This window comes from Cherax quadricarinatus, chromosome 17, assembly GCF_038502225.1.
Source record: "Cherax quadricarinatus isolate ZL_2023a chromosome 17, ASM3850222v1, whole genome shotgun sequence".
NCBI lineage: Eukaryota > Metazoa > Arthropoda > Malacostraca > Decapoda > Parastacidae > Cherax > Cherax quadricarinatus.
The window spans coordinates 20015881-20034387 of NC_091308.1; the positions used below are offsets into that span (position 1 = coordinate 20015881).

The window sequence follows — 18507 nt, forward strand, 5'->3', positions numbered from 1 at the left end:
TATTAGATTTCCAAAACACACACAATTTACTCTTCATAACATTATTTTTCTTAAATGCTCTGGGATTTTCAGAATGGTACACTAGTAACGGCTTCACTTTGAAATCCCCACTAGCATTAGCACAGAACATTAGCGTCAGCCTGTCTTTCATAGGCTTGTGTCCTGGCATTGACTTTTCCTCTTGTGTAATGAAGGTCCTCTTTGGCATTTTCTTCCAGAAGAGGCCTGTTTCGTCACAATTGAACACTTGTTCAGGTTTCAGTCCTTCAGCCTCTATGTACTGGAATTCATGCACATATTTTTCAGCCGCCTTGTGGTCCGAACTGGCAGCCTCACCATGCCTTACCACACTGTGTATGCCAGTACGCTTCTTAAATCTCTCAAACCAGCCTTTGCTGGCCTTAAAATCACTCACTTCACCACTATTTGCAGGCAATTTATTTACCAAATCTTCATGCAACTGCCTAGCCTTTTCACAAATAATCGAGGTCATAAGACTGTCTCCTGCTAATTGTTTCTCATTTATCCACACCAATAATAACTTCTCAACCTCTTCCAGTACTGGTGATCTCATTTTTGTCAGCATATTTACCCCCTTTGCAACAACAGCGTCCTTGATTTCCTTTCTCATGGCTATGATGGAAGATATGGTTGAATGATTTTTGTTATACATCCTCGCCAGTTCGCCCACACGTACGCCACTATCATATTGTTCAATGATGTTTTTCTTAAATTCAATGGTATTTCTCACCTTCTTTACCAAAGGTTTGGCACTAGGAGCTTTCTTTGGAGCCATGGTAGCTTATTTAGCACTTAAATAACTTGCAAGCACTAAAATGAAATATGAAATATTTCACTGGAGCACGTGAGAGGACCGCCGCTAACTGGTAAACAATGGCACACTGGCTGGGAAGGAAGGCTGAGGCGGGTCGAGGCCCGCTTACCTCGTGCATACGCGTCTGGGACGACGGGTCGAGACGGGTCGATAAACGAATTTCGGTCAATTTCCGAGTCAATATTTTGTCGAAAAAACCGGTTGATTTCCGAAATGGTCGACTTTCAGGCCGGTCGATTATTGAGGGACCACTGTATTTTCTTTTTGGGGATTTTCTTTTCTTTTGGGTCACCCTGCCTCAGTGAGAGACGGCCGACTTGTTGAAAAATTTTTTTTTTTTTTTTTTTATACAAGTCAGCCGTCTCCCACCGAGGCAGGGTGACCCAAAAAGAAAGAAAATCCTCAAAAAGAAAATACTTTCATCATCATTCAACTCCTTCACCTCACACATTTTTTTCTTCTTATTCTTTTTAGTAATTATTACAGGAAAAGGGATTACTAGCCCATTGTTCCTGGCATTTTAGTTGACTTTTACAACACGCATGGCTTACGGAGGAAAGATTCTTATTCCACTTCCCCATGGATATAAAAGGAAAAGTAATAAGACCAAGAACTATTAAGATAAAATCAAAGAAAACTCAGATGAGTGTGTATAAATAAACATGTACATGCATGTGTAGTGTGACCTAAGTGTAAGTAGAAGTAGCAAGACGTACCTGAAATCTTGCATGTTTATGAGACAGAAAAAAGACATCAGCAATCCTACCATCATGTAAAACAATTACAGGTAAAATTATAATTAACCTCATTATATGCCTTTTATTCCATTACATTGAATAACTGTTGACTTTCACTGTAATTTTCTATTATAAATGCACTATTCAGAGCATTCACTTCATCATGAATTCTCTTTATATGATAAGTAAAAGATTTATTAGCTTAAAATATTCATTATAAAATTTATGCTTACAGTACTCGCCTTGGATCTCCATCTTTGCGGTCATCATCTCCCTCTCAGAGAGCACGAACTGCTCCACACTCTCCAACCCCAGGCACAGCACATGGTATCAGTGGAACTCCATCCAGCCTTACTGGCCAATCATCATTACCTCTGTCTTGCTCTGTATTAGCTGATGCCCAAGGAACTGTCAATTCTCGCTCTTCATCTGTTGCATCAGTTACACCCACGTCTTCTCCTACGCCACCTCCAATTCAGTCATCAAGAGCAGGTAGCACTTGAAATTAAGAGTTAATCCTTGAATAATTAAATATTATACTTGATAATAGTAATGTAATTATTCTGTTGTACCTGAATAGGGAAGTTAGTAAATGGGGAGTTGGAGGTATTGGGAAGATGGCAGGAATATTTTTAGGAACTGTTAAATACAGCCTCTCCTCACTAACGATGGAGTTCCATTCTTAAGACCACTTTGGTAAACGAATTCGTTGCTAAGTGAGGAGCATACCATGATGGTAGTGGGTTTGTGTCAACCATCTTTGATATTGTTTTAATGTCACCTTTGTGCCATTTATAACATTTCTGGTATATTTTTAAATGTTTATGCAGTAGTGTACTGTATACTGTAATAAATGGAATATTGGAAATCAGCTCTAATACACATTATTTAGGTATGCATAATGGTGAGAGAGCCTGTCATGAGTCCAAGTAGTCAGTAAATGAGTATATCACTAAGTGAGAAGAAGCTGTATTGATGAAGAGGGAGGCAGTAATTTCCTGCATTGGCCAGGGTGGTATAACATCTTTTAGGAGTGAAGAGCCAAATGTGAGTGTGGGGGAGGTGTGAGACATTGGATAGAATGAAAGGGGGTAAAGTAGCTGGAACTGATGATGCAGAAATGTTAAAAACAGGTGGGAATATGGTTTTGGAGTGGTTGATACTTTTGTTCAATAAATGCATGAAAGAGGGGAAGGTACCTTGGGACTGGCAGAAAGCATGTGTAGTTCCTTTTATATAAAGGGAAGGGGGACAAAAGATAGGGAGATAGGGAGGTGTAATGTCACCATGGTTGCTTTAACATATTTATAGATGGGGCTGTAAATGAAGTGGGATAAATTATGGAGAATCAAATACAAAATGGGAGTTGACACTTTTTCCTGATGATACTGTGCTTTTTGGGAGATTCTAAAGGAAAATTGCAGAGGTTAGTGGATGAGTTTCGGAGGGTGTATAAAGGAAGAAAGTTGAAAGTGAACATAGATAAGAGTAAGGTTATGAGGGTATTAAATGATTTAGATAAGGAAAAGTTGGATATCACATTGGAGGGAAGAAGTATGGAAGAAGTGAATGTGTTCAGATATTTGGGAGTAGTTGGAGGGAAGAGTATGGAAGAAGTGAATGTGTTCAGATATTTGGGAGTAGACTTGTCAGCAAATGGGGTTTATGAAGGACGAGGTAAACCATAGACTTGATGAAGAATAAAAGGTGAGTGGTACATTGAGGTATCTGTGGAGGCAAAGAAGGGAATGTTTGAGAGTATAGTCATACCAACAATCTTATATGGGTGTGAAGCATGGGTTGTAAACACTGCAGCGGGAAAGAGGCTAGAGGCAGTGGAGATGTCGTATCTAAAGGCAGTGTGTGTGTGGTGTAAATATTATGCCGAGAATTCGTAGTATGGAAATTAAGACAAGGTATAAAGTTAATAAAAGTATTATTCAGAGGTTTGAGGAGGGTTTGTTGAGGTGGTTTGGTCATTTAGGGAGGATGGAGCAAAATAGGATGACTTGGAGAGTGTATAAATCTGTAGCAGAGGGAAGGAGGGGTTGGGGTCATCCTAGGAGAGGATGGAGAGAGGGGGTAAAAGAGGTTTTGTGTGCAATGGGCTTGTGTGGCATGTGTAAGCATGTTAGATAGGAGTGAGGGGAGACAAATGGTTTTTGGGACTTGACAGGCTGTTGGAGTGTGAGCAGGGTAATATTTTGTTAAGGGATTCAGGGAAACTGGTTAAATGGACTTGAGTCCTGGAGGTGGGAAGTACAGTGCTTGCACTTTAAAAGAGGAGTTTGGGATATTTGCTGTTTGGAGTGACGTCGAAACTGTCATATCTGAGTGCCTCTGCAAAGAGTGTGATTATGTGTGAATGATGGTGAAAGTGTTAAACGATGATGGAAGTTTTTTCTTTTTTAGGTTGCCCTGCCTTGGTGGGAAACAGCTGACATGTTGAAAAAAAATTTGATTGCATCTTCGTTTGTTTACATTTCTGTCGGTTGTGAATTTAACATGTACAATCTGTAATTGCTTGTGTGTGTAAGTTTTGATCAATTTGTGTATATTTTATGGTAGTATATGATAGAATAGACTAGTATCTATACATATTTTATGCATTCATGATGTACCTAACTTTTTCTTAATTTTTTCAGGCGTATATCTCCAAAAAAAATTCCAGCACATTTATTGAGAAAATCTGCATATAAGTGGACCCATGCAGTTCGAACCTGTGTTGTTAAGGGTCCACTATATTTACAGTAGACCGTTATATTACACTGTAGTCATGTTCCTGAAAACACCGGGTTAGGTAAATCTGTGTTAGATAAACTAAAGAACTTGTGGGAAAAAGTAGGGTTACATTCCTGGGCACCCCCCAAAAAGCCAAACAACTTTTTTTTAGACCAACAGATCTTACAAAAATAAAAGTGAATATGTAATTGTAGTTCATTGTCATGATACATTATGTTTTTACTGCTTAAGACTACAAATGCAACGTAAATAGTAGTATTTCTTAACTTAAATTGTGCGTGTTGGTGTTTGTCGATGATTGTGAAGAGAGTGGAGATTATGCTGTGGTCCTACTGGGCTGAAGTGGATGGTAGAGGTTCTGGTACTGAAGTCGATGGTTGTACCCGAGTGTGCATAAATTCTACAATGGATTTCTGGGCTATTTTACCCTGCAGTACATTATACAGCTGACGATACGGTATCAGCTGTGCTAGACACCGTTTCAGAGCTCTTCTTCTACATTTGTCAGGGTCCTCCTCAGTGAAAAAGTCTAATTTTAAGTCAGTCAGTAAATCAGTCAAGTCACTCAGTCAGTAAATCAGTCAAGTCAGTAAGTCAGTCAGTCAAGTCAGTCAGTTATTCATCACACAAACTCATATATATTTATCTCATACTTTTTAATTGTGCAAACTGACACTTCATGAAGGCCTTAGGCTATCTCTTGTCTTTTTTTTCCATTAACTCTTAAGACTTAAATACTTATTCCTTTTCTTGCCACTTTCAGCAACACTGATATGCCTACTGGGTGCCATGATTGCTTGGCAGATACAAGATATGGCAATTAAAATATCAAAACACAATTCACTAACACAGATAGCTCCTAGGACACAATGGAACTGGACATGTATGAACAAATGCTGACTGATATAAGTTCTTGTTGGCATTTTCTTCCAAAAAAACACTTGTCTTATCAGCATCAAACACTTAATGTGGTTCATAGCTACCCTCAAAAATAATTTCCTGCAATTCAGCAGGGGAATTACTTGCTGCTGTATGATCAGCTGAAGCACTTTCACCAGAAAACTTAATATTATGTAACTTATTATGCAACTTTAAGTTGTAGAACCAGCCTGTGCTAAACATACACTCTTTATCAGGCCTTCCTTCCTTATAATACACTGCTTTTAACAACTGTAAGGCCTTTTCCCTAATTAAGATGAAATTAAGTGGTGCACCTTTCTTTGTTTTTTGTTCGATTCACTCAAGCAACATGTTTTCTGTTTTATTTACTTGCTGTGATCTATGTGTCATTCTTTTCATGAGATGACATCCTGGGTTATTCATTACACAAGCTCATATAGTCACCTCATTCTTTTTAATTGTGCAAACTGATGATTCATTAAGGCCATAGGCCCTTGCTTTATCCACCACACATGAGCCACTCTTAAGCTTGTCTAATATCTCAGTTTTCTTTGTAACTCCTGGACTTAAACACTTAAACCTTTTCTTAGCACGTTCAGCAACACTTGTATGCCTACTGAGTGCCATGATTGCTTGGCAGATACAAGATATGACAATTAAAATATTTAAACTCAATCCACAAACTTAATAATAAACACAGCTAGCTCCTAGCAGAGAGTGGTCCTATACACATATGAACCAAAGGCTGGGACAAGGGTAGCAGGGGTGGCAGGGGATGGTAGTAGGTCTTCCCCGTTGACTCAGTGGTCTACCTCACAGCCAAAAAGAGGCCTGAGTTGGAGAAATATCCTGCGGGTGAAGCTCCAGATTTTTCCCATCCCACAAACCAAACCATATTAAGTTAATTTTATGAAGTGTTGTATAAAATTGTGCCACATTTTTTCAATAGTGCAATAACCAAAACATGGCAAATAAATCCGTGTAATATAATGGTCTGCTATACATACCATTCCAATTCAAGTAATCTTAGTAGGTATACAGCAAATTATTCTAAAATAGGGCTAGACAAAAACAAGGAATATGGGAAGAAACTTGAAGGTGTCATTAATTATTATTTCTTTACACCCATCAGGTACAAGTGAAAATGAATCTGAGATTAGTGATGAAGAAGGGCCAGAAGGTGATGGTGATCTTGGTGAAGTTGGTGATGGCCAACGCTCGATAATAATGCACATTATCTCCCAGTTACGACTGGGAATGGACCTCACCCGAGTTACTTTACCAACATTCATTCTGGAGCGTCGATCTCTCCTTGAAATGTTTGCAGACTTTCTTGGTCACCCTGATTACTTTGTCAGGTAAAGATCTTTTTAGTCATATAGCCAAACATTTGGAAGACAAGTGTCAACAGCAATCCAAATTTATGTATACGCTGAAGTAAAGAATGTACCAGTTAGCTGAGAGAGTATCAGATGTCCAGTTATGAAGCTGAATTTAAATATAGTGGAACCTGGACTTACAAGTTTAATCTGTTCCGTGACCTAGCTCGTAACTCAATTTGCTTGTACAGTGGACCCTCGAGTAACGCCTTTAATCCGCTCCAGAGAGCTAGCCTTTAGCCGAATAAATTTTCCCCATAAGAAATAATGGAAATTCAATTAATCCATTTCAGACAGCCAAAAGTATTAACAAAAAATATTTTTTTTTAAAGATTAAATATAAATATACATACGGAAAACAAGGACAAATAAATATAAAGCACTAATAAAATGGATAAATAAACATATAACATCACACTTACCTTTATTGACTTGACTTGTTGGTGTATGATAGACACGTAGGAGGCAAGAGAAAGGCAAGTTTATTATGCTTCAATATGACGCTAATATCATCTCTACGGCTTATTTGTCTGTCACATTTCATCTAATATGACATTATAAACAATATTAATAACATAGAAACATGATATATACTCTAGAATGAATAAAATATGTCATAATGTATGAGAGGAGTAAATGGTGTAAGTGTTGTTGTTGGGTTTATAAGGGCCACTGAGAGAAGCCGTACATGGTGGTGGAGGCACCAGCAGAACCCACCACCACTATCACACTTAAACAGTGTATGTAATTTATAAATAAGAAATATTTGCATTTTAATTTAAAAATAAGAAATATTTACATTTTAATTTATAAATAAGTAAGCTTATTCAGGTATACACAAATACAGTTACGTACATAGATTATCAAACATATCAGCATATGTGTAAGGTACCTAGGATAACCCAAAAAAGTCAGAGTGACTTACGTATTTCCATTGGGGTCCTTTAATATTTACACATTTACTTTTATACTTACACTACATTCTCCCTTCTCTCTTCCTCCTCCACTTTGGTACTTTGCTACGAGTTTTTTCTTAAATTTTATTGTGTTTCTTTCCTTCTTTATCACAAGGCTGGCACTACAAGCTTTCTTTGGAACCATGGTGGCTTATTTAGCAGTTACAAGCACTAAAAACAATAGAATAATACTAAATATATCGCATGTATGCGTGGAATCATCCTCCCTGGCTTGTAAACAATGGCACACTGGCTGTACATGGAGTGGCTGGGCCCACTCAGGCCGCGCGGACACGTTTGGGACGAAAGCCCTTAGCCGAGTTATTTGGCGTTAGCTGAGGCAATATTTTTATGCCAAAGTGAGCTGTTAGCCAATTTTGGCATTAGCCAAAGCCACCATTACCCGAGGGTCCACTGTATATCAAATAAATTTTCCTCATTTAAATTAATTGAAACGTCATTAATCCGTTCCAGCGGAATTCCTACTCTCAGGAGTCAGGACAAAATACTTCAATATGACGCTAATATCAAATCTGCGGCTTATTTATCTATCAAAATTCATCTAATATGACATAATAAACAATATAATTAACATAAAAACATGATATGTACTCTAGAAAAATGTCATTATGTGACTAGTGGTGGGGGCGGCATCCATTCCCGCTCCCGCTCTGACTACAGTAGGGCCCCACTTATACGGCAGGTTAGGTTCCAGGCTACTGCCATAAAGTGGAAATCACCGTAAAGTGGAGCACCCTTATTTTTTCCACTTACAAATGCATAGAAATACTAGTTAACAAGTTTACACTACTATAGTATCTTCCCTTGTTCTTACTGTAAGAGAAAACGTAGTATTTTTGAGGCTAACTGCAGTGGATCACTAGTTTTCTAACAAAAACACTGAAACAGTGTATGTATTTATAAATAAGAAATATATAAAAGTTGTTTATATAAAGTGTATATGTACTTACACACTTGGATCAGAGATGATAGGGGAGGTAGAGGGTGGGGGGATGTTGAGAGTGAGGGAGGTTGAGGGCGGGGGATGTTGAGGGTGGAGGAGGTTGAGGGTGGGGGATGTTGAGGGTGGAGGAGGTTGAGGGTGGGGGATGTTGAGGGTGCGGCATATGATGTTTTGCCAGGTTAAGTCCATGGAAATCATTGTATTTTTCTTCTCAGCACTGTTCTTTGCACTAATTTTCTTAGAACCCATGGTTAGAAAAAAGAAATTTTGCCAAATGACTGTCAAAAAAATGCAAACAAGCACGTGAGAACTGCTCCCACAGTGATGTAAACATGTGGACTGCTTACGGGATGTTTTGCCATCATTCTGAATTATTATTACGTACGTATTATGTATTATTGCAGTGGACCCTCAGCTAACGATGGCATCAGCTAACGTTAAATCCATCTAACGATACATTTTCACGCAAAAATTTTGCCTCGGCTAACGCTAAAAAACTCGCCCAATGCGATTCATTAGAGACGCGTCCACGTGTGGCCTGAGCGCGCCTCAGTTGTCCCATGGGTGCCAGTGTTTACAAGCCAGCCAGTGTGGTCGCATCCACGCATACAATCGGAACATTTCATACAATCACAGCGTTTTTAGTGATTGTACCTGCAAAATAAGTCACCATGGGCCCCAAGAAAGCTTCTAGTGCCAACCTTGTGATAAAATGGATGAGAATTAGTATGGAAATTAAGAAAGATTTTGAAGGGTTTGGGGCTAACCCTGAGATGCCTATGCCAGTTGTGGACTCCATTGTGCCTACTTCAAAGATTAAGGAAATGTGTGCAAAGTGGGTTGAACTGCAAACCTTTATGGATGAAAATCACCCTAACACAGCTATTGCAAGCCGTGCTGGTGACTATTACAATGACAATGTTGTGGCCCATTTTAGGCAAATCTTAAAGGAACGGGAGGTACAGACCTCTATAGACAGATTTGTTGTGCGACAGAGGTCCAGTGACTCTTAAGCTGGTCCTAGTGGCATTAAAAGAAGAAGGGAAGTAACCCCGGAAAAGGACTTGATACCTTAAGTCCTAATGGAAAGGGATTCCACTACTAAACATTAACAACTTCCACACTCTCCCCTCCTCCCATCCCATCAATCATCACCAGATCTTCAATAAAGGTAAGTGTCATTTTGTGTGTATTAAAATTAATATTTCATGTGGTAAAATTTTTTTTTTTTTTTCATACTTTGGGGTGTCTTGCACGGATTAATTTGATTTGCATTATTTCTTATGGGGAAAATTAATTCAGTTAACGATAATTTCAGCTAACGATGAGCTTTCAGGAATGGATTAATATTGTTAGCTGAGGGTCCACTGTATTATTATAATTTAGGGAACTGAAGCTCTACTGTTATTATAATAATAATAATAATATATTATTTTTATTATTATTAGGGAACTGGAGCACAGATCCAATTCCTTCACCAGCATCAAGGAACCTTGATGCTGGTGAGGGGTTCTTGATCTAGGGAATTGGATCTGTGCTCTAGTTATCTAAATTAATAATAACACTAATAATAGTAATCATTTATTATTATTATTATTATTATTGTTATTATTATTATTATTATTATTATTATTATTATTATTATTATTATTATTATTATTATTAGTATAATAACGAACGCCACCAACTCAGTGCACTGTTTACCTCGCTGTGGGAGCAGTTCTCTCATGCTTTGCATACATTTTTGACAGTCATTTGGCCAAATTTCATTTTTCTAAGCATGGGTCCTAAGAAAGTAAGTGTAAAGGACAATGCTGAGAAGAAAAAGACAATGATTTCCATGGAATTAAAGCATGAAAACATAGATAAACAAGCAAGGTGTCCAGGTTTTGGGTTGAGAGGGAGGGGGGGGGAGCTGGCTCATAACTCAAATGTTGGCTCGTAACTCAGAGCAAAAAATCGACCCAGGGACGGCTCGTATCTCAAAAAACTCATATGTTGGGACACTCGTAAGTCAAGGTTCCACTGTACAGTTCACTCTTTTCTTACCTTGAAATGTTTGTAGTCTTAATGTAGGGTCAGAGGTGAGTAAACGAGATAAAACGAATAAATAACAAAGAGAGAAAATGAGTACATGAGAGAGGACAGGCATGGAGTTATGGAAATAAACCAGGCGAACGCGAGCTTTGTAAACAAACCAGGCGAACACGTCTGGTTTGTGTACAAGTTATCTCTATGTTGATATGGTAGAATAAATAAAGAGGAACACTCCTATTCTCATGTAACGCCATTTTTAGAAGAAATGACGCTCTGAGTGAAGGCATACGAAAGGAATAATTTTCTACAGTTACCCCCAGTAACACATTTTCTCATATGGTGGACTAGAGAAAACTTTATTCTTGCCATCACTTGTACAAGTCCTCTGGCTACCACATCTCATATTTATGTTTGTTTATTCTACTGTGGGGTGTATTTATGATCTTTATATGTTATGTATCGTGTTTATTATATAATTTTGAAAAAATATCATAGATGGATTAATGAAAATGTGTATATTAACATAATATATGACATTTAATGAGACTCTGTGATTATTATTGAGTATTACAGTATTATCATTACAGTGGATCCTCGGTTTTCGTGTTTAATCCGTTCCAGAGCCATCGGCCAAAACCGAAACCATTTTCCCCATAAGAAATAATGTAATGGAATTAGTCCTTTTCAGATACCCAGAAGTATCAATGTGAAACAATGACTTTGTTGATAATGCGGCAGAGTGGGGTTTAATGATAAACGTCTTTGGAGTCTTCTTACTTTATTTGTAAATGTCGTGGTGGGTACACAGGCTTGTGTGTTGTGCCCATGGCCGGGAAGGCCATCCCACGAGAGGAGAGAGCTACTAGTAGGCCTTCTGTCTTGCTGCTTGGCCGCTGTGTGAGTGAGAGAGTGTGGGCCCAGCATCCCACAGACTTGGGCAGGCCCAGAGGGCAGCACTTTAGTGGCGCGAAATATGGACTAAGCTGGCCGGCAGCACAGACTGTCTGTGCAGACAGTACAAGCTGTCTACATACGCTCGGCCACCTACCACATGGTCGTCTCGACCATGTCTGGCGGTAAAAAAAACTCGGTCTCTCTCTCGTAGGAACAGGGCACAGAACACAAAATAAAAAACATATATATACATATGGACATGGAAAAAAACTTCCTACAGGGAGGGAAGAAAAAAACATGTGGGGTGTGCTAAACATCGTGGTCAAAGGCAGTGAGCGTCGAAGGGCATCACTGCATACCTTCCTGCGTCTGGACAGATACTGCAACACAGGAGACATCGCTGCGGCTGAGCTGTGACGTAACGGGGTTTGGTCTCCTCTAGAACGGTGAAGCAGTCATCGTAGGAGTCGCTGCAGGTTTTCATTCAACCTGGGGCACAACCTGCTGGTGCCCTCGAGTGAGGCGTCAAAACTCGGCAACTGGGCAGGACTTCTGGCAAGCGACTCAGGAGGACACTTCTCGACTGGTACTGTCGCTGGGCTGTCACTGCCGGCGAGCATGGAGCGAGTCGTGGCAGAGACGACTGGGCGAAACATCTGGGAGTCGTAACATCATACACCAGACTGCAGTGAGCGAGCTAGCAGTCAAAGTGACATCTTCGTGCAGGAGCTCACTGAAGCTATGACATGAGGCTGACAGCGCCTGCCGACAGGGCTTACTGCGGCTTGACGAGTGTCATTCTCTCGGCAGTTGGAGTTATAGCAGAGGTTAGTCTAAGCGTCCCCATACTTGTTTCTCTACATATAACTGCATTCTGAAGGTCTAGAGGTGAAGTGAAACAAATCTCAATGGGAATCGTAGCAGGTACGATTCTGCAGAACATCACGAGCGACGAGCATAAGAGCTTTCTGTACAAGGGGGCTCGGGCTCATAGCTGACTGGTATCAGCTGTCAAACGCACTGGTCACACCGGGTGACTTAGCACAGTGGTGCTACACAGGGGTCTGACCGCAGACCTCACTGGACACACAGAAAACTTTAAACACACCCGCAGTACATGCGGTACAACATGGCTTAAATTAGCAAAAGATGCTTTTCTGTGCACAAAACTGACACTAAACCATACACTAACATGTGAGAACACTGACTGAGAGGAATTAATTAACACACGACATATATCTTCTCTCAATCTTCTCAACAATACTGAAATAATTACTGAAGCACTTAATGTGACATCATGTGATATCAGGCGTGATGTCGCAAGGTGACGTCAGCAGACATCTCGAGGTGATGTCAGCAGACATCGTAACGTCATGAAGTCGGGCAGCATTGTCGGTGACGTCAATGTGATGCGGGCAGCAGACCACAGCATGTGGCCTGGGACATCTGGCTTGGTAACCCACATGGCTTGTATATCCATGTGACATCGCCCACACCTACATGGCATGCTGATCCACATGGCTTGCTGATCAGTGTGGTTTGCTGATCCACATGGCTTGATGATCCACGTGGCTTGCTGATCTACGTGGCTTGCTGATGCACGTGGCTTGCTGATCCACGTGGCTTCGAGTGGCCTCGGGCACTCGGATACACAGCTCTGGCAATGAATTCACACGATAAACAGCAGAAAACACAGCAGAGGGAGTGGGCAGTGGTGAGTGTATGGTAGGCGGGTGAGGTGTGAGTAGGGCGAGCATAGGCAAGGCGAGGAAACGGCCACTTCCTCCTCCTCCTCCCCCATCCACAAACACAGGGAGACACACTGAACGCAGAAATCACCACAAAACTCACCTCTGGCTTGCTGAAATAGCTGTGCTGAGCTGAACAACAACAGCAGAACATACAAGTGATGCTGAACACGTGACTTGAGAAACAGCGTGGGACGCTGTAGTGTGGGGTCATTGGGATACCACTTACAATTCTCGAAGAAATTCAGAAAATTTCGGCTAGATCCTGCTTGTACCTGTGTCTGGATGCTCAAATGTGCAGACGCGACATCAGGATAACTTGTTGAGAGACGGATGCTTCTTGTATCGGGTGATAAAGTGAAGATGACGTCATTCCTTCCTTCTCTCCGGGAAAACACAACTGCTGCGACCACCGCTTCCCACCAATGTGAAACAATGACTTTGTTGATAATGCGGCAGAGCGGGGTTTAATGATAAATGTCTTCGGAGGCTTCTTACTTTATTTGTAAATGTTGTGGTGGGTACACAGGCTTGTGTGTTGTGCCCATGGCCGGGAAGGCCATCCCACGAGAAGAGAGAGCTACTAGTAGGCCTTCTGTCTTGCTGCTTGGCCGCTGTGTGAGTGAGAGAGTGTGGGCCCAGCATCCCACAGACTTGGGCAGGCCCAGAGGGCAGCACTTTAGTGGCGCGAAATATGGACTAAGCTGGCAGACAGCACAGACTGTCTGTGCAGACAGTACAGGCTGTTTACAACAAAAAAATTTTTTTTACCTTAAAGACAGATTTTCGTGCACAAAAGAATGAACATTACACATGACACTTACCTTTATTGAAGGGTGTTGTTGATGGATGGAAGACAGGGAGGAGGAGAGAAGGAAGAAAGGTTATTGTTTGGAAGGGGAATCCCCCTCCATAAGGACTCTAGGTACCAAGTCCTTATCAGTGGTCACTTCCCTAGCATAAATATAGATTTGCATGCAGAAAAGAATGACAAATAAATGTAAAGCACTAATAAAATGTTTAAAAGAACATTTAACACCACACTTACCTTTACTGAAGACTTGTTGGTGTGAGGGAGGGGAGGCGAGTTTATTGTTGGAGAATATGACACTAATATCAATTCTACGGCTTATTTATCTATGACAATTCAACTAATGTGACATAATAAACAATATTAATAACATAGAAACATGACATATACTCTAGAATGAATAAAATAAGTCATTATGTATGTCACAACTGGTGTTGTGTTGTTGGGTGTATAAGAGCCACTGAGAGCATAAGCCATACATAATGGTGGTGAAGGCTGCAGCTGAGGTGGCAGTGTTTTCTGTAGCCCTGTATAAATCCCAAGATATTGGAGGAGTTAGTAGAATTGCTGAATCAATGAAGAAGGCACCCTCTACCACCATCACAACCACCCTCTACCACCATCACTGCCACCCTCTACCACCATCACTACCACCCTCTACCACTATCACTACCATCATCACTATCACCCTCTTCCACCATCACTACCACCACTACTTTTGTATTTTTCTACAAACTTTTTCTTGAATTATATTATGCTTCTTACATTCTTTACCAAAGGGCTGGCACTAGAAGCTTTCTTTGGGCCCATGGTGGCTTATTTAGCAGTCACACAGAAACATGTGGCAAAACAATGGATTATTGTGAAATGTTTCGTATGACCTGGCAGGATATGTTCACTCACCGAGAAACAACGCTACACTGGCTGAGAATGCGTGTGGTAGGCAGCTTTGTCTGCATGCTGGGCACTGGACAAGTTCTGTACGATCGATGAAAACGGAGATAATCGACGAAAACGGAAGCCAAAAATCGACGAAAAAAGTTGGCCAAAACCAAAATCGGCGATAACAGAGATCAACGAAAATAGAGGGTCCCCTGTACTAATATGATGTCACTCATACAAGTCATCTGGCTACCACATCTCATATTTATGTATATTTATTCTACTGTGGGGTGTATCTATCCTCTTTATATGTTACATATTGTGTTTATTATACATATAATTTTGAAAAAATATCATAGATGGATTAATGAAAATGTGTATATTAAATGTGTATATTAAATTATGGGGAATCAAATTCAAAATGGGAATTGACACAGTTACTTTTTGCTGATGATACTGTGCTTATGGGAGATTCTAAAGAAAAATTGCAAAGGTTAGTGGATGAGTTTGGGAATGTGTGTAAAGGTAGAAAGTTGAAAGTGAACATAGAAAAGAGTAAGGTGATGAGGGTGTCAAATGATTTAGATAAAGAAAAATTGGATATCAAATTGGGGAGGAGGAGTATGGAAGAAGTGAATGTTTTCAGATACTTGGGAGTTGACGTGTCGGCGGATGGATTTATGAAGGATGAGGTTAATCATAGAATTGATGAGGGAAAAAAGGTGAGTGGTGCGTTGAGGTATATGTGGAGTCAAAAAACGTTATCTATGGAGGCAAAGAAGGGAATGTATGAAAGTATAGTAGTACCAACACTCTTATATGGGTGTGAAGCTTGGGTGGTAAATGCAGCAGCGAGGAGACGGTTGGAGGCAGTGGAGATGTCCTGTTTAAGGGCAATGTGTGGTGTAAATATTATGCAGAAAATTCGGAGTGTGGAAATTAGGAGAAGGTGTGGAGTTAATAAAAGTATTAGTCAGAGGGCAGAAGAGGGGTTGTTGAGGTGGTTTGGTCATTTAGAGAGAATGGATCAAAGTAGAATGACATGGAAAGCATATAAATCTATAGGGGAAGGAAGGCGGGGTAGGGGTCGTCCTCGAAAGGGTTGGAGAGAGGGGGTAAAGGAGGTTTTGTGGGTAAGGGGCTTGGACTTCCAGCAAGCGTGCGTGAGCGTGTTAGATAGGAGTGAATGGAGACGAATGGTACTTGGGACCTGACGATCTGTTGGAGTGTGAGCAGGGTAATATTTAGTGAAGGGATTCAGGGAAACCGGTTATTTTCATATAGTCGGACTTGAGTCCTGGAAATGGGATATTGGCAGTTTGGAGGGATATGTTGTGTATCTTTATATGTGTATGCTTCTAGACTGTTGTATTCTGAGCACCTCTGCAAAAACAGTGATAATGTGCGAGTGTGGTGAAAGTGTTGAATGATGATGAAAGTATTTTCTTTTTGGGGATTTTCTTTCTTTTTTTGGGTCACCCTGCCTCGGTGGGAGACGGCCGACTTGTTGAAAAAAAAAAAAAAAAAGTGTATATTAATGTAATATTTTTTTTTTTTTTTATTATCACACTGGCCGATTCCCACCAAGGCAGGGTGGCCCGAAAAAGAAAAACTTTCACCATCATTCACTCCATCACTGTCTTGCCAGAAGGGTGCTTTACACTACAGTTTTTAAACTGCAACATTAACACCCCTCCTTCAGAGTGCAGGCACTGTACTTCCCATCTCCAGGACTCAAGTCCGGCCTGCCGGTTTCCCTGAATCCCTTCATAAATGTTACTTTGCTCACACTCCAACAGCACGTCAAGTATTAAAAACCATTTGTCTCCATTCACTCCTATCAAACACGCTCACGCATGCCTGCTGGAAGTCCAAGCCCCTCGCACACAAAACCTCCTTTACCCCCTCCCTCCAACCCTTCCTAGGCCGACCCCTACCCCGCCTTCCTTCCACTACAGACTGATACACTCTTGAAGTCATTCTGTTTCGCTCCATTCTCTCTACATGTCCGAACCACCTCAACAACCCTTCCTCAGCCCTCTGGACAACAGTTTTGGTAATCCTGCACCTCCTCCTAACTTCCAAACTACGAATTCTCTGCATTATATTCACACCACACATTGCCCTCAGACATGACATCTCCACTGCCTCCAGCCTTCTCCTCGCTGCAACATTCATCACCCACGCTTCACACCCATATAAGAGCGTTGGTAAAACTATACTCTCATACATTCCCCTCTTTGCCTCCAAGGACAAAGTTCTTTGTCTCCACAGACTCCTAAGTGCACCACTCACTCTTTTTCCCTCATCAATTCTATGATTCACCTCATCTTTCATAGACCCATCCGCTGACACGTCCACTCCCAAATATCTGAATACGTTCACCTCCTCCATACTCTCTCCCTCCAATCTGATATTCAATCTTTCATCACCTAATCTTTTTGTTATCCTCATAACCTTACTCTTTCCTGTATTCACCTTTAATTTTCTTCTTTTGCACACCCTACCAAATTCATCCACCAATCTCTGCAGCTTCTCTTCAGAATCTCCCAAGAGCACAGTGTCATCAGCAAAGAGCAGCTGTGACAACTCCCACTTTGTGTGTGATTCTTTATCTTTTAACTCCACGCCTCTTGCCAAGACCCTCGCATTTACTTCTCTTACAACCCCATCTATAAATATATTAAACAACCACGGTGACATCACACATCCTTGTCTAAGGCCTACTTTTACTGGGAAAAAATTTCCCTCTTTCCTACATACTCTAACTTGAGCCTCACTATCCTCGTAAAAACTCTTCACTGCTTTCAGTAACCTACCTCCTACACCATATACTTGCAACATCTGCCACATTTTACGACATTTAATGAGATTAATTATTATTATTATTATTATCAACATCATTACTAATATGGCGTCTCGAGACATAAGACACTCTTAGTGATTTTAATGTGTACCCGCACACCAGCACAGTGTGCAAGTTTATTTAGGTACAGGTATACGTAAGTACAGCGGTACCTCGGGATACGAATTTATTTCGTTTGAGAATGCTGTTTGAGTGCTGATACTGAACGAATTTGTTCCCATAAGGAATAATGTATATTAGATTAATCCATTTCAGACACCAGAACTACACTTACAAAAGCACTTACATAAATACACTTACATAACTGTTCGAGTTTTGAGCTGTTCATATCCCGAGGTACCGCTGTATAATTATCAGAGTATAAATAAAATATGAAATAACTTTTAAAAACACTTGAAATTTTGGAGTTTCCAGACATAATGGAGATACAGGGTACTTGCGGAGCTCACAGAGAATGTAAACAAACCGGGTGGGGCATGGTGATCATATTATAAAGTCAGGTGGAGGAGCCGTATTGTGAGTTTTGGTCATAATTTGAAATGTCCGTATTAGCGGAACGCCGTACAGCGAAACGCTGTAAAGCAGGGCCCTGCTGTATATCTTCCCATGCTCTTATTATAAGAGAAAATAGAGTGTTTGTGAGGCTAAATGCACTAGATCATTAGTTTCATAATGAAAACACTAAAATCATTTTATTTATTTTTTTTTTTTCAGTTGGCCATCTCCCACCGAGACAGGGTGACCCAAAAAGAAAGA

The 18507-nt window shown here is 40.5% G+C and overlaps 1 protein-coding gene across 1 annotated transcript in view; it reads left to right on the forward strand.

The window, feature by feature from the left end:
• LOC128686277 (oxysterol-binding protein-related protein 11) overlaps positions 1-18507 on the forward strand; it is a 121629-nt gene that overhangs the window by 90447 nt on the left and 12675 nt on the right. The window contains exons 7-8 of the mRNA XM_070086001.1: positions 1808-2064; positions 6347-6572. Coding sequence (XP_069942102.1) covers positions 1808-2064; positions 6347-6572 — 483 coding nt within the window. The remainder of the gene's footprint in view (positions 1-1807; positions 2065-6346; positions 6573-18507) is intronic.